The 27,492-nt window shown below is 37.4% G+C and overlaps 1 protein-coding gene across 2 annotated transcripts in view; it reads left to right on the top strand.

The window, feature by feature from the left end:
- TMEM117 (transmembrane protein 117) overlaps positions 1 to 27,492 on the top strand; it is a 532,025-nt gene that overhangs the window by 80,219 nt on the left and 424,314 nt on the right. For both annotated transcript variants that reach the window (XM_022572405.2, XM_022572407.2), the window contains one exon: positions 14,458 to 14,590. In XM_022572405.2, the coding sequence (XP_022428113.1) occupies positions 14,458 to 14,590 (133 nt within the window). The remainder of the gene's footprint in view (positions 1 to 14,457; positions 14,591 to 27,492) is intronic.

Below are 27,492 nucleotides of genomic sequence, written 5' to 3' on the forward strand. Positions count from 1 at the left end.
AATTACTCAATAGAACAAAGCCAGAAATGACACTGTTGACATAATTAGTAGACAAAGACATCAGAAATTATTACTGTAATTCATATGCTGAAGAAGGTAGAGAAATGCTAACATGTGTTGAGACAGCAGATTTTAAATACTTCATATTTGGTAATTCCAATATCTGAAGTCCTTGTATGGTCTAAATATTTTATTTGCTGTTTTTGTCAACTCTCACTCATAGTAACATTTCTTTTTGTGTTTGGCGAGTATTAATTTTGAACTAATACTTTAATAATATAATCTGTGGGAATTCTGAGGATTTAAATTAGGCTTGTTTTCTTCTAGAATGTATTTGGGTTTGCCAAGTTTGGAATCCAGGAGACACTATTCTTTTAGGACAACTTTAGACTCTTTGGAGAATTGTGATTTACTGTGGAGACTCAGGTTCAGTTCCTAATATGCAGTATCTCCAGGTTTAGTTTTATTTCATTTTCTTAGTGCTCTTATGGGCCTTTGGCCCTAAAGTAACCCTAAATTTTAAATTTGCTCACTAGTACCCTTTAAATTTTAGCTTACTATACTTCTTGCTTCCTGCTCCTTTGCAATACATGAAAATGTACATTTGTTGTATTTTCACAATTATATTTATATTATATTTACATTATATTTATAGTATATAACACTTGCCAGGCACATAGTAGGTGTTCAACAAATGTGTAAAATGAATATTTTTATTGTGAAAATATTACCAACAAAATTAAGAATTTTCCATATAAGCTACTATCATGAACATCAAAATCTGTTTTTGCTTTCGAGTATGCCTTGTAATTTTTTTCTTGATAACTGGACATGATGTACCAGGTACACCTAGGCCTTTAGTAATATGGTGGTAAGATGTGGGGGAAGAGGAGGCATTCTATAGTCCTATGATTAGGCCTCAGTGTTTTAGTGAGCCTATGCCTCTGGACTGTGGACTTACACGTGCTTCTTAGTTCCCCCACGGTTCTCTAAGGTGGGAGAGGATGGCTAGAGAGGGCTAGAGTTGGGTATTTCTTTTCCTCCAGATCACTTAGGTTCTGATTGAAATTCAGCAAGTTAGGTCTGGTGAAGTAACTTCTCCTGAGGGCAGTCCTTGTTAAGAAGAATAGATTCCATATAGGGGCAGGACAGGAATAAAGACACAGACGTAGAGAATGGACTTGAGGACACAGGGAGGGGGAAGGGTAAGCTGGGATGAAGTGAGAGAGTAGTAATATACACTACCAAATGTAAAATAGATAGCTAGTGGGAAGCAGCTGCATAGCACAGGGAGATCAGCTCAGTACTTTGTGTCCCCCTAGAGGGGTGGGATAGGGAGGGTGGGAGAGAGATGCAAGAGGGAGGGGATATGGGTATATATGTATACATATAGCTGATTCACTTTGTTATACAGCAGAAACTAACATACCATTGTAAAGCAATAATTAAAAAAAAAAAAGAAGAATAGAGTGTTCTGGCACATTTTAAAATGAGCCCCCCCTACCCCTCCTATGGCTAGGTTTCTCTGGAATTTTTAACCTTAAGTCTTGTACACACTAAGCCCTCCAGCAATTCGTTAATTACAGTTGAAGTCTTCCTATGCCAGCACCGGTTCCCAAGGCAGTTTTTTTTCCTGAGTTTCTGCTGCAGTCAGCTGTGACTCCCTGTATTCGCCTGTCTGCCTCTCTAATCATGGGGGCAATGGTTTGACCTCACCTCTGTTACAGAAAAGTTATTGATTTATTGGAAAAGTTATTGATTTTTCAGTCTGTTCATATATATGCAGAACTTGGGAACTGTTATGAATTTTTAATATCTTTATTTAGTAAATCTATAAATGGAATGGGTAGAGAAAACAACAAGTTTGCAAATACAAGGAACCAGTCTGAGTTAGAGGACTTGTGGAAAGCTGTGAATGAAAGCGAAGTTCAGGATAGCAGGAAGGAGTCATGTATACATGGATACAGATGATAGGATACTGGAAATGTGGGTGACATGACAGAATTTTGGCCTGGTTTTGCCTTCCCAGTATTTACGGTTGTGGGAGGACCAGTCCCTCCTGTCCCATCTCCACCTGTGATCAGGGAGCTAGTGTCCAAACCTTGTGATTGATCAGGATTGCTTGAAACCATGGATCAGCCTTCAAGGGATTAGTTTTGACAACTTAACCTTTCTTTTTCAGTTGGATCAGTAGAATGCCCAACACTACATAAAAACCTATTTTAAAAGTATAAGCATTATTATTTTTCAAAGCTGGTATCCATATAATAATGATGATATAAAAATTTCATAATAATAGTGATGATATTAATGTGTAAAAACAGGAAGCTCTACTTTCTATCCCATCGCCCATTTCAAAATACAAAATTGTGATAATAACAACCTGTATCATTTCCAAAAATATTTTATTTTTTACTTTTTTTTTGACGGGTTTTGACTCCAAAAATGCTGTTTAATATGATTCCACTTAGTAGATACCTAGAAAAAAAGAACAAATAGATTTCATCAAAATGATAGACTATTACAATATTATATGTGTGCATGAATTAAGTGTGCTGCTAAATCTTATCTTACAATCTTATCTTAGGCTACAAGCTAAGATGTAATGTTAATTTAATATTCATTTTCTTCAATAGCTCCTTTCTCCTTAAAAGGAAAAGTAACAGATAATAATAAGTGAATGCCTTTTATTTCCTTTTGGAGTTATGTTTTTTCCTCTTGAGCAATAATAAGCAATTTAAATCAATTAATTCTAAGAATGATCTAGTGGAAAGAGCCATATTATAATAGTAAAATATAATATTTGGACTTTCTCAATGAAATGGAAGATTTATTCCTGTTTTTCCTGTGGAGAATAATTTATGTCAATATTTGTTTATTTAGTGGATACATATTTTACTCAAAATTATTGTAATACATACATTTTTAAAAATTGACATTAAACCCTAGATCTGAAAATACTATAATTTTTGCTGTTTCTAACTGTGGTCTTATTTTACTTTCTTTCTAGAACCTTTTGAAATACATATTATAATGCATATTTTTAGTATCATATGCAATTATATTTCAATTCTCCATATTTGATTTTCTGTCAAACTCAGTGAATCACAAACATTTTCTGTGTAAGCACCTACTTCTAATAAGGGATGATAACCATCTGTTCAATGTTTTTAAATTCTCTTTGTACACTGAAATAACAAGATTTGATCTGAATATTAATGAAATGGGGCCCTTATGGTACAAAAGTTTCATCATTTTATACTTATTATATAAAGCCATGTTTGTCTAACTAGAGTATCCTTCATCCCTAATGATATTCTGGTGTGTTTTGTTAGATAATTTTCTTTGTTGGTGTCCCATCCGTGGAATAATTCTCTTATTTTAGTTACTTTTATTTTATTGACATTTTGAAATTAGTAAATCTTAAAAAATATCATGTTCTTATCAACTATACACTTATACAAATCAGTCATGAATTCTTCATATACTTATTTTAGTCTGATTGGAAGTAAAGTTCAATTAATTTTCAAGTGCTCTGATCCAATTTCACTTTATACTTTACTATTCAAGATATAAGAAATAGGACATATCAATTATCACATATTCTAATATTTAAAATGTTAAATATTAACTTTAAAGAATCTTGTCAGTGTGTTACTTTGGGTTCATTTTATATAGTAGGCATATGATGACAGATAAGACATAAGAAAGAATACTGTTTCTCATAACGGGTAAGACTAATTTCTTTTTTTTTAAACTAAAAGTCTTTTGAGTTAGCAGACTTTGAGCTAGTCTCTCACCAATACAACAAACCCTACAATCCTCAAATTTGACTGGATCATAAAAATCATGTAATCCAACCCATTACACCTGGCTTCAGTAGCACCCATTCCTCCTTGTTTGCCCTGAAGGGAACTTACTACCTCCTGAGAGAATCGATCCTATAAGCTCTTCTGATGATTACTCCAATATATGAAATATTTAACAGTGAGGACGATTTTGTAGAGGAGCTCATCTCTGACTTACATTTTAAGGCCCACAGGAAATATAGGTGTTAGTTGAGTGATGGGAGAAGAAGAGTATCCCAGGCAGAGGGTCAGCATGAACATAGGAAACTGCAACCTGTTTAGTGTTTATGCAACTAGAGTGAAAGGTAGGGAGTGGTGAGAGAGGAGAGGTAAACGTGGGTCAAGTCAAGCCTTGTATCCCACTATAAGGAACTTGAATTTTATACTGTAGGAGAAGAGTGATCATTGAAAGATTTAAAGTGAAGGGACGATGTGACCGTATTTATATTATAGTTTGATTTATTGGGGGTGGATTGAGATGGGAAAAGAGGCTGGAGTAAGGAAGACCAGTTCGGTTGTTACAACAGTCCCATTTAAGAGACAATGGGAATCCAAATTATGGGAGAAGAGCATGCATGGAAGTTTATAAAATAATAAGACTGTTGATTGAAATAGAAGGTGTGTAGGAACCAAGAATCAAGAATGAATTCAACCTTTAGTTATTTTGAAAATGATAAGATGGCAAAGTTAGAAGTAGGGGTGGATTTAGGGACGGAAAAGGTCAGATTGGAGATGTGGGTATACTGTGTGTTGGGACGAGAGGTGGAAATTTTGAATTCTTTTTTGTATACTGAGTTGAATTGGCAGTAGGACATCGAGGAGGACAGTGGGTAGGTGGCTCTTCCAGTCTGAAGATCAGGAGGAAAAGTCTATGCTGGAGATATTGGGTGTTAAACCCACAGAGTGAGTGAGACTGTTACCGAACCCAGGTCCAGCTGCTCGCGGCTTGAAAGCCAGCTCTTGAGAGACAAGTGTTGGTAGGAAAGGAAAGGTTGCTTTATTTCGGAGGGTGGCAACCAGGGGGTAGGGCAGATGCCTGTCCAAAGGCCAACTCCCCCCTTGACAATCAGGGGGCAAGAGCTTTTATAGACAGAGGGAGGGGGCTACATGCAGAAACAATATAGTCAGCTCTGACAGTCATCTTGAAATTGGTCATCGGTGGTTTGACCAGCGTCATCTTGGTTGTTTTAAGTACAGTTAAACTTTAGTTCCAGGGTTTGTTCCTATTTCTTTGAGGCCAGTTCTCGGAATTGTGGCAGCTTATGTCATGGCTTCAATTTCATGGCTTCAATTTGGTCATCATGTAGTTATCCTCCTCCACTTGGTGGGGGCTTCAGTATCTGCAAAACAGCTCATAGGATATGGCTCAGAATACTATCTATAGACCTTAAGGAGGAACTAAAGGTCCTTGACTATGCTTAATGATTAAACTATTATTATTTGGTCTCCTTTGACTGTTTTCCTTTGTTTCTGCATTTTCTCACTTCTCTGATTAACTTTTTTTTTTTTTGGCTGTGTTGGGTCTTCATTGCTGTGCGTGGACTTTCTCTAGTTGTGGCGAGTGAGGGCTACTCGTTGCGGTGTGCAGGCTTCTCATTGCGGTGGCTTCTCTTTGTTGTGGAGCACGGGCTGTAGGCGCATGGGCTTCAGTAGTTGCAGCACGTGGGTTCAGTAGTTGTGTCTCGCGGGTTCTAGAGCTCAGGCTCAGTAGTTGTGGCACGTGGGCTTAGTTGCTCCATGGCATGTGGGATCTTCCCGGACCAGTGCTCGAACCCGTGTCCCCTGTATTGGCAGGCAGATTGCTTTTTTTTTTTTTTTTGCTGTACGCGGGCCTCTCACTGTTGTGGCCTCTCCTGCTGCGGAGCACAGGCTCCGGACGCACAGGCTCAGCGGCCATGGGTCACGGGCCTAGTCGCTCCACGGCATGTGGGATCTTCCCGGACTGGGGCACAAACCCGTGTCCCCTGAATCAACAGACGGATTCTCAACCACTGCGCCACCAGGGAAGCCTCTCTGATTAAACTTATTCTCTGGCTAAAGTTTTTCCACAGACAAAAGGCAGGCTGAGGACATGGGGGGGGGCAAGGACCATAGGGTCCTGCTCCATTTCAAGACCATGTAGTGGTATGACAAGGAGAAAGACTGAGGGCAGACCATGAGGAACATTATTGTTTATGTGACAAGCAGAATAGATGCCCCCCAAAGTGATAAGAATAAACAAAGTGGAAAAAGCACAAGGAGTATTTGGTGTTAGGGAAGCCAAAGAAGTAGAGTGTCAAAAGGACAGAGTGGATACTGCAGTGTCAGATGCAGCCAAAATGTCCTGTAAGTTAAAGGCCAGTATATTTCTATTGCGTTTGGCAATGGCGGGGGCCATTAACATTTGCCAGAACAATTTCAATAGAGTGTCTGCATTGCAAGTAAGATCTGAGTGAGTGGGGCTGATGGAGATTACTCTCTCTTGAAGTCTGGATGAGAAGGGAAGTTGAATGGATGGTAGTTCAAGGATATGAGGTCAAGAAAGCCTTGTTTATAGGATGGACTTAAGAGGCTTTAGAGGCAGAGGGAAGAGAAACCGGAGAGTGGGAGAGATTGGAAACACAAAGGAGAGAAAGAATGGATGATGAAGCAAGGCACCAAGAGAGAGGAGGGTATATTTTTAAAAAGGCACACATGGTGTCTTTTGCAGGAGGTGCACAAAGAAAAACAGAAGAAGAAAGTAAGAATAACAGAGAAAGTAGATAAGTGGATGAATGTGAGTGGGAAGAAGGTTGAAGGAAATCATATTTAGTAGTAGCAATGTTTTCTTGAGGTTGAGACTAAGGTCATATTCTGAGAGTGAAAGAGGCTTAGTAGGAGTTTTGAGATGAAATTTGAAATGGATGTATTAATGTGCAGTGCTGTGGTAGCAGCTGAAGTTGGGGATCGTGATTATGTAGCAGCTTATCAACCCATTTGTGTAGCTTTTTCCACAGAAGTTTACTGAAATTGGAGAAAACAAATTGTAGCTCTGAATCAGAATTGGGGTTTTGAAGGGCAAGTATAATATAAACCTGGGGTGCACAAGAAACAAGGGTGCTGCAGAAAAGAAGGTCTGATAAGGACACAGGAGCTTCATGCTGAGTAGGAGGGAATAGATCTCAGGAGGTAGTTAATTTATGGGGAGAAAATGAGGAGGAGGTGAAGCTTGAAGAACTGCAGTGCTCACAGGGCTCACAGGGCGGGTGCGGTAGGCACCAGATTTACAGACAGAGGGCTTTTAGTCATACAGTGGAATATTGTTTGTTTGTGTGTCCCTTCCTTTTTAATCTATTGGGCAAATATTTATTTATTTAAGACGTTCTATGTGTCAGTGCCATGGGGACACTAGTGGTGAGGAAGACAAATATGGCCTCACTGTGTTGCAGGTTGTAGACAGGTGTGGTGCACGCTCAGTAGACAGCAAACTAGACAGTCTTGGGCATTAGGTCTTTGAGATTGAGTGGTCTGAGTGATGACTACATCACTGCCAACAAGATGTGTTTTCCTGCATATTTTACTTGTAGAATTTTTCTTTTGGAGGACTTGAGGACAGGTCTTAATTTTCCTTCTAGAATCTGCCCATCAGTATTTCATCCAATATAAATAGTTTACCATGTGTTTTGCTGAGTACTAGGGACGTAAAAAAAAAAGAAGTAAAGATTCCACTTGGGCTATTTTTAACCCCATTTTTTCTTACCTTCTCAGGGCCTTTTATTCACTGGTCATGTTGTATCTGGTAAGATAATGCTAACTACAGTAATAAAACCCTACAAAACATAGAATTGACTACATCTCAATTGAATTTCTCACTCACTTAAGCCCAAAACATGGCAGGCACCTCTGTTCCAAGCAGTGATTCAAGGACCCAGGGACCTTTCATCTTAGGGCTCTACATTTTTCAACTTGTTTGCCATACTTGCCTTGCATTTGTGGGTCAATGTAGCGCTAGGGAACTAATTTCATCTGGCTCTAGGAGTGGAGCATGTGACATAGACTTAGTTAATCATTGCTTTTCATAACTCTGGCTATGGTGATTGGTTCAGGACCCAAACAAGCCCAAGTGGAGTTAATCACATGACTTTTCAAGAAATGCTAGGGCAAAAGCAGTATGCTTTCCTCCCCAGACAAAAATGAAGACACATTCATCAGGATTGCTACAGTCATTTTAGGGTTACAAAGAGTACGTATGAATGTGCTGGAGGAGCTGGCTGAGATGGGACCCCACCCTGAAGGAACAGAGCTGGAAAATGCAGATAAATCAAACCTTGGTCATATTGTCTGAGTGCTGGATGAAGCCTTTCTTGAAGTCATATTATTGTTTAGTTAAACTAAATCTACATTAGTTTCTAAACATTTATAGTAAGGAGAAAACTATTTTTTGTTCAGGGAACAAATATCCTTGTTAGGAAATATGAGAAGCCTATAGACTTATAGTTTAAGCTGGTATTAGTTTTTTGTTTGTTTTATTTTTGTTTTTTAATTTAAAAATGATACTTACTTAACTTATATCTTTTGTAACACCGTTTTCAGAGCACATCTGAAGTCCAAGTGTTCCGTAGTGATTAAGAGCAAGGGTTTGGAACCATTGTTTTTGTTATTTGCAACAGAAAATATTCTTACTGGTATGTTAAATGCCTGCTGTGCTGATTTTGACTGCTTTTTGACCCCAACAAATTAAATATATTCCTTTAACTAACTGCAGATTACATTTGTTTCTTATGTATATCTATGTATACATTAAGTAGTTGCATGTACACATTATGTATACATTATAATCGGCTGCATCGTATGTAGGATATTTTGCAGCAGAAGACTTAATGGATAGTAGTGTTGACTTCAGTTTAGCGTCCTCTTGAGGAAAATGCCTGCTTTCGTATTTCCTGGTCAGGGTAGTATGTGTAATGCCATACTTTTCCCTCTAAATTAAATAAATCTTGCTTGGACTTCCCACTCATCAAGGTGAACAGAGAGTACAAAATTCGTAATATTTTAGATCATCTTTTTTATACCTAAAGTTTAAAGCAGTCCCAGGGCTTATAGGGGTCCTGGAAACAAATCCTTGAGGCTGCATTTACCTGTCTTCCCTTCTCCCATTGCTGCTTGGGTGATGGTCTTCTGCCTCTTCTTTAGCACAATGGTGCCATCTAAGAGAGTGTAGGTTTGCAACCTCAGGAACTTCCTGGGTGAAATCTTAAACTGGCCCCATTCTTGGAGGGAAAGGACAGACCAAAGAATGAGGCAGACTGCTCCAGATTGGTAGGTTTAGCAAGCAAATGAACTTATGTATGAGGCTTGTCTTGAGTGGCCGCAAGACAAGTAGATCTCTATACTTGCCCACCAGGGTCAAAAGTTTATACAGAGGCCTTAACTGGGTTCGTCACATATTCTGTGCAGATGGTCTCAATAACACATTGCTCTCTCAAGACTGTCTTCTTGAAAACGGTCCCACTGGGGGTGCGGTGGGCAGAATGTACATTCCAAGGCCAGGGGAGGGGGTGAGGAACCTCTGATTGCCCAGGTCCAACTCCTGGGTCAGCCAGCTGTCACGTCCTCTCGATGACCTCCACCATCCTAACCAGGTCACTGTGTTCCTAACGAAGGTGGGTGGCTGCTCAATTGGCTCCTTCCTTTGGGGCCAGTTCAGTCTCCTTACCTGAATTCCAAGGCCATGACCCTTGATACTTTGGCCTTCACCAGCATCCATGGAATCAAACCCAAATGAGGTTCTGTCACCTTGGAGGCCAAAATCTTTGTACCCTCAGTGAATCTAGACACCCTCACCCTATTTAATCTTGCCTTCACAACTTCCCCAGGAGTACATTAATCTCTTCCCTGGAAGCACAAACACTTCTACTCCTTCTCCTCTGAGATTGTTTAGTTTATTCCTTTGTTCAAGGCCTCTTTGTGAAAATTATGCCTGAAGAAAAGGAACCCAGAACTTAGCATAAAAGCCTGGCCGTGAGGTACAAAGGGAATGTGCTCCTTTCTATTATCTTGCTGATGAGAACACAGCAGCAAAAAAGCCAAGAAACCAAGTAGCCTCTCCATAATTCTCTTACACTCATCTGCCTCTGTCTTCCACCGTACATGTGAGCTCATCGTATATTTTAAAATATGCTTTTAGGTCATTATCCTTGTTAGAATCTTATGACATCTTAGTGGTTCTAAACCTGCTGTATCTCCAGGAAAGATTCTGAGGTTCTAGGCTATTTCAGTTTACTTTAATCAACATTCGTGACAATGAATCCCTGTGCCCTCCAACCCTAACCTCCAACACAGATATAGGCTTGTGTACCACCTTGATGCTTCGGATTGTTTTAAGATTTGTTTTCCAATTACCTTGACCATATCAAAGATTATAGTCCATACAGTGCAAGACAGATTTTATTAGTAGCATAAACATACACTCAGATTTACAAATATATCTATGATTAAAATAAAAGTCGTTACCACCTTGTCAGAAATGTACCCCTCCTAGTGATGTCTTTTACCTCTGTTGACCTATGAAGACTGTTTTCACTCAGTTATCTCCTGAAACTCCTCTAAAAGTGTTAAAAAAAACTCTGAATTCTGTGACCTATAGGAAAGGTGGCGTATAACTTATTGTCCAAACCAGTGCACTTCAGAAAGGAAGGGGGCACTATTAATAATTATTCTAGGACAACAGTTATAAGCCACTGATGTCCCAGGGCAACCAAATATATGGTCACACTGCAGGGGAGGAGATAGTGCATTTTCATGTGACATCCTGGGGTAACTCTGAGGTTCCTAGTTTGATTAGATTGCATGGGGAGTCAGCTGATGGCCATCTGTGTGTACAGCTTTCTATCATTAGGATGGACACTCAATGAGTTAAGTTGAAGTAGCTTATGGGAAAAATTTTTAATGTGATTTGACTCAACATTTGGGTCACACCGGTTCTGGCCTTAATATATTGCAGTACTTTTATTGTGTGTTTCAAGTGAATTGCAAGCCGTGTTAACGTGCCATCTTGTTCTAATGACTCTAATGACTGAAATTAGTGCCAGGCAATGAGTTTGGCGATGACAGCATAAATGGTACTGTCACATTTCTCATTTTACTAACTCTGTATTATTTCAGCCATGTACAGTTAACCCACTGTATTTTATTTGCAGAGCACTCTTAAGTCACCAGCATTATTATCTGACTTTTAAAGTACATCCATTAGTGAATTTTTTGACATATGCGTATGTTAAGAAAGAAATTCGCATTTAAATTTTCCAAGAACTCTAATTGCTGGTCTTAGCAGTTCTTCAGTATCAACTGCTGAATTAAATAAATAGGTCAAGGCTGAAGGACTTGCAGCAAAGGGAACATTGAGTCAAATCAGTCTAAAATAAGATCACATTTTCATTAAATATCCAAATGATGGTTGACTTTGAACACTTCCTACCCTGCTCACAGCTGTATCTCCAGCACCTAGAACCACAGCTGGCATGTAAGCACACATTTAATATTTGCTCAATAAGCACACATTAAATATTTGTTCAAAGAATAAATAATATTCTCTACAGCTTGCTTTAAGATATTCGTGGCATGGGTTTTTTACTCTCAAGCATTCTGTGTTAAATATCTATTTATAATATTCCTGTCAATGTGTTGTGTGGAGACTCGCAAATCCCTGGCTTTCTATAATTATTGATTCAGTTAATCAACAAGTTCTGTAAGGCTGTAATTTGCAGCGTTAGTATCCTTTGCTTCAGTAGAACATTTTCCACATTCTTCTTTCAGTTATAATTCACATTCCCCCTGACTTTCAGATTTGTCCTTTGCTTCTCTTGTGCAGGCCAAGAAACCAGATAATGTAACCAAATCCGTTTTTGCTCCATTTAAAGTTTTAGCTAGGGTAGTGTTTCTGTGAGTCTGGTTTCCAAATGAAATCTGAAGTGCTATTTTAATGAAAGAAAGGGACAAGGGAAAATTAGTAGTTAAATCTTAAAAGATGATTTCTTTTAAGATTACTGTAGGTAATCTTAAGGCTACTGAGGCTACTGAGGTAGCCTACATGAGAGCTACTATCTGTCCCTAGAGAGACCATTTACAGATGGAAATATACATATTTTCCCCATACCTTTAACATATCATCAAAAAAAGGGAATATTTTCTCTAGTGGGAAATTTTATTGTTAAGGTTTCAGGCCTACCCTATTTGAATTGTAGTTCCTATATGTGAGTCATCTCCTTTATCATTATTTAGATAAACTTTCTCTTAGGAGAAGCCAGGGTGACCTATGTTTATTTTTTTCTTAATCCTGTTTTTTTTTTTTAATCTTTCTCACCTTTCAGGATACTAGTGCTCTCAGTTCTCTTTATCATAAATCAAAATATTTATCTGGACTGATTATGATACTAGCAATTTTTACTTTAGTGTTCATCTTAATACATTTTCCTCTTTGAAGTATTTGCATTTTAACATTCTTTTTTTCTTTTTTTCTTTTTTCTTTTTTTATTTTCTTTTTATTGAAGTATAGTTGATGTACAGTATTATATGGTACAATATTATACATTGTTTCACAATGTTTAAAGGTTATACTCCACTTATAGTTATTATAAAATATTGGCCCTATTCCCTGTGGTTTACAATATATCCTTGTAGCTTATTTTATACACAATAGTTTGTACCTCTTAATCCCATACCCCTGTATTTCCCCTCCTCTTTCCTTCTCCTCATTGGTAACCACTAGTTTGTTCTCTATATCTGAGTCTGCTTTTTTTTTGTTGTTGTTATATTCACTAGGTTGTTTTAGTTTTTAGATTCCACATATAAGTGACATCATACAGTATTTCTCTTTCTGTCTGACTTATTTCATTTAGCATAATACCCTCTGAGTCCATCCATGTTGTTGCAAATGGCAAAATTTCATTCTTTTATGTGGCTGAGTAGTATTCCATTGTGTATATACACCACATCTTCTTTATCCATTCATCTGTTGATGGACACTTGCTTCAGTATCTTGGCAATTGTAAGTAATGCTGCTATGAATATTGGGGTGAATGTATCATTTTGAATTAGGGTTTTTGTGGGTTTTTTTTTTTTTGACATATACCCAAGAGTGGAATTGCTGGGTCATGTGGTAGTTCTGTTTTTAGTTTTTTGAGGAACCTCCATACTATTTTCCACAGTGGCTGCACCAATTTACATTCCCACCAATACTGTACAAGTGTTCCCTTTTCTCTGCATCCTCACCAACATTTGTTATTCATGTTCTTTTTGATGATAGCCATTGTGACAGATGTGAGATGACATCTCATTGTGGTTTTGATTTGCATTTCCCTGATGATTAGTGATGTTGAGCATCTTTTCATGTTCCTGTTGGCCATCTGCATGTCCTCTTTGGAAAAATGTTTATTCAGGCCTTCAGCCCACTTTTTAATCAGGTTGTTTGTGTTTTTTTGATGTTGAGTTGTATGAGCTGTTTATATATTTTGGGTGTTAACCCATTGTCCGTCATATCATTTGCAAATATTTTCTCCCATCCAGTAGGTTGTCTTTTCATTTTGTTGATGGTTACCTTTGCTGTGCAAAAGCTTTTAAGCTTAATTAGGTTCCATTTGTTTATTTTTGCTTTTATTTCCTTTGCTTTAGGAGACAGATCCAAAACAATATTGCTACAATTTTATGTCAAAGAGTGTTCTGCCTGTGTTTTCCTCTATGAGTTTTAGGGTTTCCAGTCCTACATTTTGAACTTTAATCCATTTTGAGTTTATTTTTATATATGGTGTTAGAGACTGTTCTAGTTTCATTCTTTTACATGTAGCTGTCCAGTTTTCCCAAGCACCACTTATTGAAGAGACTGTCTTTTCTCCATTGTATATTCTTACCTCCTTTGTCATAGATTAATTGACCATCCTTTCCAATTTTAGCCATTGTCTTTATAAATGGAATTTTAGGTATTAGGGTAGAAATTATGTTTTGCTAGGAGCCATACCAACTCCATAACACATGCACACGCCACCAGGCCCCACACACCCCACAGACTTGGGCACCAGCCTGTACGTGGTTATGGATATTTTAGCTAAGAGTAAGGCTAAGCCTTCTGTCTCTTATGACAGAGACTTTATTTTTACTGTTCATGTTTGCATGTACCTTTAACAACTGGATCTTCTTATAAGTGAAGTATGACTTGGTTTTATCATCTGGCCAGTATTGGGAATGGGTCTATGGAAGCAAAAGGGAATTATATGGAATTTATGCAACATCGTTACCATTTGCCTTACTTAAGTAGTTTCAGTAAATGAACCAAAAACATATTTGTGAAATAAAAAGTAGCAGGTAATAGTGTCCTAATTAATTTGTTTTCATGACAGCCTAGTGAATGATTTCTATACCAGATTCTCATACTAGTATTGTTTGCTCTAGGATGATGATATGGGGGTTGTCTTGGACTTTACCATTTATGTACAAAAGAGCAAAAAGGACATTAGATAGTGGTTTCACCCGTAAGACAAGTGCTAGGGCAAAGGCTTCAGAGTATTTGTGAGATAATAGAGATTCACTAAAATAAAGCAAAGCTGTATGGATTTTGAGTTACAGTGTACACTGATTTCCAATAATATTTATATTGCAGGTCAGTTGCTTCGGTTAAAAATGTTTCGAGAGGATCATGGATCGTGGATGACAATGTTCTTCAGCACAATTCTCTTTCTCTTCATATTTTCTCACATATACAACACGATTCTTCTAATGGATGGGAACATGGGGTAGGTTGTCTTTCCCCTTTCTACTGTGGTGAGTGTTATATTTGAAACTTGTAAGAATTCAATAATTTTTTTAGTTTTTAGTAACCTAAATCTTCGTTACAAATATTCTACCCTAATAGGGATAATCTGTGCATTTTTCTTGAGACATTTAGAGTCTTTTATCCAAGAAGCTTATCGCACTTTGCAATACTTATATAGTGTTCCTTATTCTTTAGGTCTTCTCTGTGGAGTAGTTTGAGAGCAGGTAGTAATTTTATTATAGTGACAGAGAGTATGAGAATCAGGAAATCTTCTTGACTTGTTTATAATCACACAATCAGTAGAACTGTCCTAAGATGTAGCTCTCCAGGTTTGCAATTACATTGCTCTACAATGCGTGGCTAAATAAAAGTGTTTGATACTGGTGGCATTTTTTTTTTAAACTCTCTTGGCAGTTCCAACAGAGAGAGCTTTGTTATAAATGGGCCTTTTTAAAAGTGGGCCACCCTGTATTAAGTCCAAGGTTGTAATCTATACTTATCAAATCACTAATCAAATCACCATGGCATGAAGGTGTGCTAACAAGTAGATTGTAGATTTTTTTTTTAACTTTCTCCAGTTCTTGGTTTGCTCTTTACAAGTTTTAAGGGCAGAATGTAAGGAGAATATCTTAACTTACAGCTTTAAGAATTAGATTAGTGACAATAAGAAACCACTTTAGATACTTGTTGTACACTGAAGTAGTTCCTCTAGAAGGTTTTGATCTATCCTCTCCAATAGATTGGAAAGCTAGCTCGTATCCTTTTCTTCTAAATGTAGGCCAGGCAAGACTGCTGGCCAGTTCCACAGCGCAATTATTTTGATGTTATGTATAGATTTTGTCCACCACTGTTCAGTGCTGAGAGGGATAACTCAATTAAAATTTTATTGTTTTCTTCCCACCATTAAAGAGATGAATAGTAAAAGAAAAGCAGGTACTTCACAAGGTTTATACTTTAGTCCATACTAACAAGTGGTAAATTCAAGAATGTGATTGCAGATCAAATATTCAGGCTTTAGGAAGTTATTAAAATGCTTTGTCTGTAATTATTTCTTGGGCTTCAAATGATGCCATTCCTACTGGGTCTCTTTTTAAATGGTGGAGTTACAGATTCTAACCCATGGCTAGTCAGAATAAGCCTCAGCCTTAGAACAGTGCCTGTATAATGGAACCAGGTAACGGTGTTCTTGGATTTATCTAACACAATCAAAAGTCTCTCTGAGAGGAACTGTGCATTCTCAGCCCTGGGACCAGAAGAGGAAGTGATCCATGTAAAACTTACTCTTTTTAAGCTGTTGCTGGAAATAAAATGTTAAATAGTATATGTACATAAAATATATCCTTTGCTCTGAAGTTGACTTTTCATCTAATTCTACTTTTTTTTTAATATGGAGCTAATGAGGTCTGTGCTAACCAGAAGTGCTTACTCTTTACTCTTACTCTTACTTCTTTAATTCTGAAAGAAGCAGAATTAAAAATAATAAATTAAATGCAATAATAGATATTCCATGGCACATTGTAAAACAATCAACAGCTAATAACAACGCTAACCTTAGTGAGAGCTAACAGTTATTGACCACTCAGTAAGAGGCACAAATTGTTTCAAACCTCACAATGACCCTCTGCAATAGGTATTTTTATTATCTCCATTTTACAGATCAAGAAACTGAGAACCAGAGAGGTTTTGTCACTTGCCCAAAGCTACATTATAATTAAATCTCTATTTTAAGCAGTAATAGAGAAGGGGTTGAGCTATTAAGTAGTGAATTCTAGTAATACAGCCTGCTCTTAAGCTAGCACACATTTGATGGATGGTTGATCCTGTTGCTCAATCACCATATGCCTATTAGCCTTTCTTTGTATTTTTATCATTCAAGCTGAATTTGAAAATTGAAAGAAGTAGGAGATATGTGCAGGAAATAAGAGAAGAGTTAGTCTAGAATTTATGTGTATCTGTCTTAAGTAAAATTGAAGGTGATTGTCTTTTATTCTCAGACTACATAAATTCCATAGTCTTATGTAACTCGAACTCTTCACCAATATGCCTCACCTTTGTTGAAAAGGATCTTTGCTTGAGAGGACATCTTTAATGGTGCTACTTTTTAAAGAAAAATCCAAAGCAAGGGGAAAATGGTTTATTTCTACACATTTAAAAATTAAATCTCCATTTATAAAAGATGTATTATCAACAGTTACAACACATGCCATTTGAACTAGTGAGCGCTTTAATGTAGAAATGCAAACCTGGAGGAAAATCAGTTCTTAGAGCAGGTGGATACCACTGTGCCTTTGGGGTGGAAGCACCATGTTACCTGGGGCATTGCCCTATCCTGTTTAGGGCAGGGAATGATGGAGCCAGAAGGGTACATAAAGGACAACAGGCTGGTTTTATATCAGAGGATTGCTGGTGGTAGAGAGGAATTCTGGCTTCTTTACACTGAATCTGATTTGCATTGGGGATTTCAACCTGTGCTGGTCTGTGGATCTTTCTAGGAATATTGGTCTAGAACCATTCTGAAAAGGATTTCAAGGATTTTCTATGATGGCTAGACTTGTGTTTATGTATTTTAGACCTCCTTTCCAAAACAGAAGCCGTGAGGCCTACAGAGAGTGGATTTAGGATTTAAGAAAGGAAAAAATGAAGTTTCCCTAGAATAATTTGCTTTTTTTCCCCTCCCTTCCCCCCCCCCCCAATTTTAGAATTGTTTGTAAATTTAGTCTCAACCAGAGTCCCTTGATCCCTTGTTACGGAGAACAAAGTCCCTAGGTTTATCTGATCAGAACTGATAGTTTTAGCCAGAGCTCGCTTGATAAGAGTCAAGTTGCATGCTCCTGGAGCTCTCATTACAGTGAGTGCCCTGAAGTGTACACTCACTCATGGCTTCAGCGATCTGTGGGAAGCCAGGCTGAGAGGCAGTGAGATGGAGAGGGAAAGAGGGGAGTTAGAGATGTGCTGAAGGGGCCAAGACAATCCCTATTTCCTACACTCAGGGGAAAGTCTCCTCTCACCTTTGATTCTCCCTCCACACCTCCTGCCATCAAAGTGCTGCTTTATTCTTTAAGTCACCAAGATGAACTCAATTCATCTTCCATAAATGTGTGAGGTCGTAGGTGAGGGTTCTGCTGCAGAGAAGGCTCTCATCCTGGGCAGAGTTTTACATCTAGACATTTTATGAACAACTTCCTTTTTACAAGGTGGCAGACTAGCTAACCTGAAGCCTCTCCTCCTACAAAACCTTCAGGAATGCTGAAAGATACAATGCAGACTTAGACTTCTTTTCCCTCTTCATTTAATATTATTTGCTTATTTTTATTTTTTAGATGCGATTAACATTGATTGATTGAAATATAGTTGATTGACAATATTATGTCAGTTTCAGTGTACTGTATAGGGATTTGACATTTGCACACATTATGAAATGATCACTATGATAAGTTTAGTAACCATCTGTCCCCATACAAAGTTATTACAATATTATTGACCATATTCCTTATGCTTAATATTACATACCTGTGGCTTATTTATTTTATAACTGGAAGTTTATACCTCTTAATCTCCTTCACCTATTTCGCCCCCATCACTTCCCTTCCCTCTGGCAACAACCTGTTTGTTCTCTGTATCTATAACTCTTTTCATTTTGTTTTGTTTGTGTCTTTGTTTTGTTTTTTAGATTGCACATAAAAGTGAGATCATCTTGTGTTTGTCTTTCTCTGTCTGACTTATTTCACTTCGTGTAATACCCTCTAGATCCATCCATGTTGTTGCAATAGCAACGTTTCATTTCTTTTTTTTAATGACTAATTGTATATGTAATACCACATCTTCTTTATCCATGCGTATATGGATGGACACTTAGGTTATTTCCATATATTAGCTATTGTAAATAATGCTGCAGTGAACATAGGGATGCATATACCTTTTCAGATTAGTGTTTTTATTTTGGGGGGGTAAATACCCAGAAGTAAAATTGCTAGATCATATGGTAGTTCTATTTTTCTTTTTTTTTTTTTTTCTGCGGTACGCGGGCCTCTCACCATTGTGGCCTCTCCTGTTGCGGAGCACAGGCTCCGGACGCGCAGGCTCAGCGGCCGTGGCTCACGGGCCCAGCAGCTCCGTGGCATGTGGGATCTTCCCGGACCGGGGCACGAACCCGTGTCCCCTGCATTGGCAGGCGGACTCTCAACCACTGCACCACCAGGGAAGCCCCTATTTTTCTTTTCTTGAGGAGTCTCCATACTGTTTTCTATAGTGGCACCAATTTACATTCCCAGCAACAGTGCAGGAGGGTTCCCTTTTCTCCACATCCTCACCAATGCTTGTTATTTGTGTTCTTTTTGATGACAGCCATTCTGACAGGTGTGAGGTGACATCTAATTGTGATTTTGATTTGCATTTCCCTGATGATTAGTGATGTTGAGCATCTTTTCATGTGCCTGTTAGTCATCTGTATGTCTGGAGAAACGTGTATTCAGGTCCTCTGCCCTCTTTTAAATCTGGTTGTTCTTTTGATGATGAGCTGTATGAGTTCTTTGTATATTTTGAATATTGACCCCTTATCCAATATATTGTTTGCAAATATCTTCTATTTAGTAGATGGCCTTTTCATTTTGTTGATAGTTTCCTTCGCTTGTGCAAAAGCTTTTTAGTTTGATTTAGTCCCATTTGTTTATTTTCACTTTCGTTTCCCTTGCCTGAGGAGACAGATCCAAAAAAATATTGCTAAGACTTATGGAAAAGAGCATACTGCCTATGTTTTCTCCTGGGAGTTTTATGGTCTCAGGTCTTACACTTAAGTCTTTAATCCATTTTGAGTTTAGTTTTCTATGTGGTGTGAGAAAGTAGTCCAGTTTGATTTTTTTGCTTGTAGCTGTCCAGTTTTCCCCAAACCCTGATAGACTTTTTATAAATGCATAGCTGAGCTTACCCAAAGATAAGGAAAAACCCTGAGGCCAAAAATGAAGAAGGATCTGAACACCAAGGCAGTGAGCCTGTGAAGTGACACTCAGGCAGTGACTCAGGAACTTGAGTTTTAACTTTCACATTTGCATCAGAAACAAGGATCTGGGCTTGTATAAGTGAGAAATTGAAACAGAAGCCTCCACATTAGATGGTCCTGCAAACTGCTACTGAGAAAGGATGGAATGGAAAACATCACTAGCACAGGGAACATCAAGAAGCTTGTCTGACTTAGATTGGGCTTTGGGTAGAACACAAAAATCTTCCAAGAACTCATAGCCACAGGTGTGGTTTTTATGGTTTTCATGTACATTTTCCTTTGGACTTTAGAACCCTCCACCCCCTGCCCAAGTCTCCCTGGCTGTTCTCTTCTCCCAGTTTCAAGTTTCTACTTCTCTCTGGAGTACCTCCCCACCCTCAAATAACTTTCAGAATTTCTCTGTTTCCTTATACAGAGCAATTTAGTTCCCTCCAACTTTTGTCCACTTTGATTTATCTGGGGCTTTTCCTTTCATGACCAAAATCATATTAATGCATGTTCCAATCATCTCTAAGATGAATGCTGTTGACTTCTCAGAATATGAAGGGGCTGCTGCTGTGGCATTTTGCATATTTTAAAAATAGCAATTGTCCTTTCTCCTTTCATTCAGCTGTGTATTTAATTAACTGTCTCTTGGGAGAGAAAAACGAAGATACTCAAAGAAAAGGGGGCAAAGCAAGCAACCAAGTTAAAATTAGGGTTATGTAGTAATCACGGTTCAACAATACGGTGCCTTGTTTACATACAGGACTGAAGCTTCAAGGCAGAGAGACATAAATAGGAAAGAAACACGAAACCATTTTCCCCTGCAGTTACAGGACTTGATTAAAATTGATTCTAAATGAATCTCTCTCCAATTTAAAAAATTTCCTCTGTGTTCACTAGGTGCCTTATAGCCAATCTATTAGAAGTTCTTTATGGATAGAAATGGAGAGCTTTGCTCCCAAGTCCAAATTGAGGACTTTACTGACAGAAACTGTGTGAGGCACATAGGGCTGGGAAGGGTTTTGAGTGTTTGGACACTTCAAACCCCTTTTGATGTTGTCTTTCTGAAGAACTTCTTAGTCATGGAACATTTTAGCATCCATAGTATTACGCCCTAATTTAGGAAACGCTTGCCTGGTCTTTTCAAATATACCAGTCCCCCAAAGGATAACATGTGTGTAATGTGTGAGAAATGAAACGGTGGGAAAGAAAAGCATTTGCACCGTGGTTGAGGCTTATAAAAAGATTCCGAAAGCAGCCACTTGATGGCAGCAAAGGGCATGTTTTCATCACTGTTTCAATGTTATCACCGGCAGGTTTTCTCTCCTTTGAAAAGAAGACTCTTCCTCCTTCTGAATTTCTGAAACTTGGTGTTGAAATATTTGCTCTCTTAGTGTTTAATGGCAATTTTTAAGAAATCCACATAGTGAGCTCTCTAATAAGCACCTCTTTCGTGATGTGCTTGGCCCCCTTCTATGTTCTAAAACAGGTTTAAATAATAGCGCATATAAACATCTGTATGCACACGTATACATCTATATGTTTATAGACTTATTCCAGTGTTACAAGGATAAATATCGTGTTTCTCACTGAGGAAATTAGACACGACTCACTGATAAAAATTCCTCTATGAACAAGAATAAGTGTCCAAAGAGTGCATACTCTTTAGAGTAGGATATGAAGAAGCTGATGTTTTCTAGTGTCAATCACAAAGAAAAGTTTTATTTTTTCCAGATACAAAGCCTTTTCCAGAGGAGTTTTACAAATATTAATTAATATATCAATATGTGTTAAGTATTGCAGGTACAGAATTTGAGAAATTAAGACAAAGCGATTCAGGCAATTTCAAAAATAAATATTAGTATTCATATTCAGGACCTGAAAAAAATGGAGGTAAGAATTAGGTGATGAGTGTAATGAAAATGGAGTAAATTGTCTCTTCTGTTTTCTTTCTGATAAGTTTTAGTAAGAACTTGTACGGAGCACTCACTGAATGAGTGCCGTGAGCACAGTGAGTGGGATGTGATAAGGGTGCTCGGTTGAGGAGAGGAGACAGGAGGGAGTATTTGAAATGGACACTCTCTTAACATCTAAAATGCATGGCTTTTAAGTATAGAGGCGGCAGCAAAAGCAAGCAAGGAAAAATAAGAAAAACAAGTGAGAGACTGGCCTAGACTACTTGTCTATAGGTTGCATGGAATTGTTCAAGATCTAATAATGCTTTGTAAAGTCCATGTGTACAGCTGACCTAGGCCTTAGCCTGTCACTCTCTTATCCTCGTTTTTTGTTTTTTTTTTAAAGAATGACCATACTCTGGTCCAACAGTGTGTCCATACATTGTATCAGAAGAGACTCTGATTTATAGCTTCAGTTTCTCTTGTCAGGGATGTATGTTTCAGCAGGTTATTTTGCCCAAAGCTGAATTATCCTTTAATGGAAAAAAATCAGGTGAAATTTTACTCCAGGCAGTACTTTTTTCTTTATTAAATTCACTAATTTTGAAACCTCCACTAATGCTTTCAGATTCCTTAATCAAACTTTTCCTCTTTCTAGTCACCACTGGTCTAGAAATAGGAGCCCTGGTACATGTTTTTATTGTTAAGAACTGTGATTTTCATTTGCTTTTGCTCTTCAGTACAAAGTTGGTTGACCTGCTACCACTGTATATACTGGTAGCTTCATTCTAAGGAAGGAATGCTTGTGAATTTATTTTGAAAGATGCTAAATTTATTTTGGGAAATGACAAGAAAAAATTTAAATTGTCTGTAATAATGTTAAACTATACAGTTTTTGTATGACCTAAACTGACAAAATAACTGAAGTACAAATGTATCCATTTAAATTGTAGTAAATGAAAAAAGGGATCGGATGTTACTTTCAGTGGTATGTAATAAAACACTGAATTTAGGGATGGGTAAAGGATGGAGGCCTAGGGCAGGGTTCAGGAGCTGGGGTGGGGAGAAAGCCTAGCTGTAAGTGTTAGTGAAGCCTGGAAGTACTTGAGTCAATGGCTGAAAAGCTTGATTGGCTGCTAATACAAGGCTGAATGCAAATTTTGCTAGAGTGGTGCTTTAAATAATTTGTTGGCTTCACTCTTAATTAGGCTAAACATTGACTTGCTTGTACGTTTAATTCACAATAATAGCACAATTAATTACTAAGGCTGGGAGGAAGGGGCAGAGCTGGTTGCCCAGAATGGGCTCGTGAGAAGAAAAGCTGGAAATGAATGGCTGAGTCTGGTCAAGACGGCTGACCCAGTGGGGTACTGGGGAGAGGGAGGGAAGGAGGGAGGCTGGTGAGAAAGAAAGGAAGGGAGAAAGGGAGGCAGGGAGAGAGACAGACAGACAAACTTATTTAGCCAAAGGCAGTATAGCACCAGGCCTCCAGTGGCTGCTTTTAATACTATTGGTTGCACGTTACTTGGCTTTGATAGTACAAGGGTAAAATAGCGCAGTGTGCCCAAATTGTCACAGGTTTACTGTTAGTGTTGTCTGCATTGATGAAATTTTAAAACACTAATGAAAAACATAACCAATGTTGCATCCTTATTACTCTATGGCGTACATTATCATCTGTCCAGAATCGACATTGATTTGACACACTTAGGAGGTATTCTGTGATCATTGTTCATAGTTGCTTATTTCAACTCTCTTATTAAATAGTTTATCAGCTTGTTACTGGGGAAGAATTCTGATCCAGGAATGAGATACCTGGGTTGGAGCCCCATCTTAGCTACTTACTGGCAAAAATAACTCAGAAAAGTTAAACAGTTTCCTTTTTTTTTTTTTTTTTTTAGAAACTGGTTGTTGTGATAGGGTTCTTATTAGTATTAGTGTTATCTGCATCATCATTATTATTAATCTGGGGGAAATGCGTGCTTCTAAAGTGGAGAAACAAACTAAATTAAAGATTGCTAAAAATCTTGGTTGCCTTTAGTTTTGCTTGGTATGGAAGGCAATGTGGTGTAGTAGAAACAGCATGGACTTTTGTCCTGACACCCTGTATCTGTGTCTGGGAAACTACTTCCTGAGCCTGAGTTCCTCCAGCATACGATGGGGATATCGGTACCTACCTTCGTGTTGTTGCGACAATCACAGATAACAACGTATGCAAAGCAGTTGATGTGGTTCCTGCCGTGCCATGAGCTCCTGATAAATGCTAGTTGCTGTTATAATAAGAGAACATTTTAGCTTCTCAAATCTTTAGCTCTCAATTAAATATCAGTTGTTATAGTAGCAAGTACTTTGGTTAATGTAATGAAATGACATAATTTATGGCAATGATCTTATTACATTATAATCAATTATAATAATTACTATCAATTTCATAAAAAATGCCCAAATCAATGCCTGGCACCAGTAGGTCTTCAATAAGTATTAATTTCCTATGCCATAAAACATCATACATAATCTTAAATTTACTTGATTTAGGAGTGAAATTAGTACATGGAATACATAGCACCTGGCTCAAATGCTATTGGAACACATCTTTAGGAGTGCACATAAGCTATTCTTTCTTTTGTTTTTCATCAGTGAAAAGTAAATACAGAAAACAAATATTTCATTAGGATTCAGAAAAGCAAATCAAACACATATTAAGTTACTAAATAATTATTTGCCAATTTTGACCTTTTTGAAAGGAGAGGGAAAATTTGGTGGAATTATGGCTGACATCATGTAAATTAATGACATAGTGGTCTCTCTGTGTGTGCATGTGTGTTGTGTGTGTATCCATTATCTAGAGACTATATAATAATAAACATCTTTAGGTTCCTTCTCAATTCCTTTTCCTCAGTGGTAAACATGCAGGAAATAAATACTTTCCAGACATGAAAAACTGATGTATATGATAACCCAAGGTTCAAGGTTTACCAAAAGTTGTATAGTTAAATAAATTAATACGAGATGACTCAGCACTAGCTTAGAAGTGACATTTCTGTGACAAGTTATCCCATTTGTAATCTATTAACCCCGTAGTTATTCTTGAGGGATAGATGAAAAGCAGTAAACAGAGTTCTACTGATAAAATATTTCATCATTCAAAAAGTTCCTTGTTCTAGTAATGTCAATGGCAGAATAATTATATACACTGCTCTGGCAGCTTGGTTCAGAATGTCTACAGCCTCTTTTGCACCAGAGCAAGAGGATAATGACCTTTTCATAGTGGAGAAGAGCAAGCCTGCCTGAGCTCTTCTCAAGGGGAGAATCACATTGGAACAGGTTAACTTCTCTCTATTTCAGTTTCCTTTAGGCTATCATGAGGATACCCTGACACTCTACATTTTTCTTTTCTAGAGAAGCAAATGTGCATAATACACTGGATTAAGTTACTGTCAAAAGACCCAGAAGAGCATAATAATAATTGCAATGCTGAAATTCCTTAGAAATGAGATGCCCAAAGACAGATCCTGATTAAAGCAACATTAAATGAATATTCTTACCTAATTAAAAAAAACTATATTACGTCCTTTACAATAAAAGATCAATAATATAAAAAAATTTGAAGAAAGTAAAGGGGTATTAGATTTTGACTTATATTTTATAGCCTACATATTTTAATTCTCTCTCCTTAAAATACGTATTTTAAAAGATTAGGAGGATTGTTCTCGGGTGTGTTGAAAAGTGTAAAGTATTCAACATCATGTGCAGTTAACAGGAAAAAATATATCACATATAAAATGATCATATTCTTTTAGCAAAAAAATTAATGGACTTGTTTGCTTCAAGACTGTCCATATACTATATGTATTCTGTTTTTTGATATAAAATATACATTATATATAATAGTATATATTATTCAGTATACTATTATACACATATATGTATATATGTGTAAAATGTTAATTATGTTAATTATTATAATATAATGTTAATTATTAGGTAATCAAATCTATTTATTAATTAAGTCATTTACTTTTATTAGAGAGTTTGATGTGTAAACTTAAAGCTAAGCACCCAAAATAATTCACTGATGATAAAGTTATGAGTAACTACCCAGGGAGAAGAAATTACAGCAGTATGTATGTATTCATCGTAATTGAATATGTGGATATTCATAAAACTGAGAAATAAGTAAGATTTTGTAGGTGTTAAACGAGTAACAGATGTGATATTTATGTTGGGATTATGTCAAATTAACACATACCTAGGGTTCAGAAAAAGGAGAAAGCTAAGTCAGCTTCTTAAACAATTTAAGTGTCTGGAGAAGATGGTGTTAATCATCATTACTCTACAGCATCTACAGTGGAGTCAGTTTAGGGTAAGTTTATGAAAATTGACCTAAACTAGTGAAGAAGCTAGATTTGTGCACCCATTTGGTGAATTGCTTCCAGGGAATTTACCTATTACTTAGACCCTCAGGCTATGGGACAGTTCTTAATTAAAATTCACAATAGAGGGACTTCTGAAAGTCCAGTGGTTAAGACTCCATGCTTTCATTGCAGGGGGCATGGGTTCAATCCCTAGTCAGGGAAATAAGATCTCGCATGACGCATGGCACGGCCGAAAACTAAGTAAATAAAATAAAGTGAAATTCACAATAGCCATTTCTCCTTATGTTTCTTAGGTTAGGACACTAAATAGGAGGCTCCAATGAAAAGATCTTAAAACTAAGATACATCAGTCAGGAGAGGTTAGTGTCTGTCTCTACTTCTACTTCTCAGTAACAAATATATTGTACTTCTCCTTCCTATGTACATTACCTTTAATAGCCTTCTCTACCTTCTAACACACAGTGTCTTTCTTCCTATGAAGGAAATAGATATATAAACCTATTTTTTTTAAAAAAATCATCATCCTGTGATTTGACATAAAAGGCAAAGATGAATTTTTCATCAAAACCTAATACTTATTCAATTGTATATGGTGATAATATTAGATGGCCGATCAGGATGTTAAGTGTGCCATGACTGATCAGAGGAGAAATCTGTTTGATAGCAGGAAGGAAAGATATCAAAGTTAGTTAGATTGGTGATTAGTATGCCCTTGGTTTGGTTCTTATCTATAGCTAGTATACATTCTGATTTAGTGAATGCATCCATTCTGATAGGTACGTCTCATGCCAAGTCTGTTCTAAACACTTTCAATAGCATCCCTGGTTAATAGAAATAAATGAGTTAATGTAGTGAATTCGGGAGAAAGGACACAGGTCAGTGAGATCTTAGGAAGATATGGATAAAATGTATAATAAGTCAGAGGAATTATGAAGTATCTTACCTTATTATGACTACAAAAATGAGATGAGCCAAGAACACAGAATTTGATCAATTAGAATAAAGGAGCCAACTGAGGCTGAACTTATGCAGTCCTTCTGGTTTCCCTGGCAACAGGGCCCCCTTCCCAAGCAAGTAATGTTATAGTATGAGTGAAGTAATAACTGGAGGTAGAAGAATATGTGTTCAATTCAACTCCTACTTCTGGGAAAGGGAGGAGTTTGCTAAAGGCAAAGGATGAGGTCATGAGAAGGGAAGAATTTAAATTAAAAAAGAAAAATAAAAGAATTAAATTAAGGCTGAGCTTGAAAGCTTCTGGGCATAGCACTGCACATAGCAATGTTTCTTCCCTGATTTTGGTTGAAACCAGGGTAGATAGTAAATCGCATGGCTGAATAGCTACATTATCTTTTCCATCATAGCCCAGAAATGGCACTGAGAAATGGTGATCTGTGTAAATTGGCTTGGAGTGGAGCCCTATGCTGTGTGGATAGCTCTGCCTGCTTTTACAGTTACCAAGGAAGTTCTCATTTGCCCAGAAGGATCAAGAGGCAGTCAAAACAGGCTTGCCCATATATTTCTGTGGATTTAGTTTACTTTGTTTTTAATGTTTCTGTAGGTTTTATTTTTCCTTGCTAAATACATCTTTTCAAAATCTGCCCAATGGTCTGATCCTTTTCCACTTTTATAA

The sequence above is a fragment of the Delphinapterus leucas genome, chromosome 11 (assembly GCF_059928025.1).
Source record: "Delphinapterus leucas isolate spDelLeu-1000000601 "Yukka" chromosome 11, BTC_Dleu_Yukka2, whole genome shotgun sequence".
Classification (NCBI taxonomy): domain Eukaryota; kingdom Metazoa; phylum Chordata; class Mammalia; order Artiodactyla; family Monodontidae; genus Delphinapterus; species Delphinapterus leucas.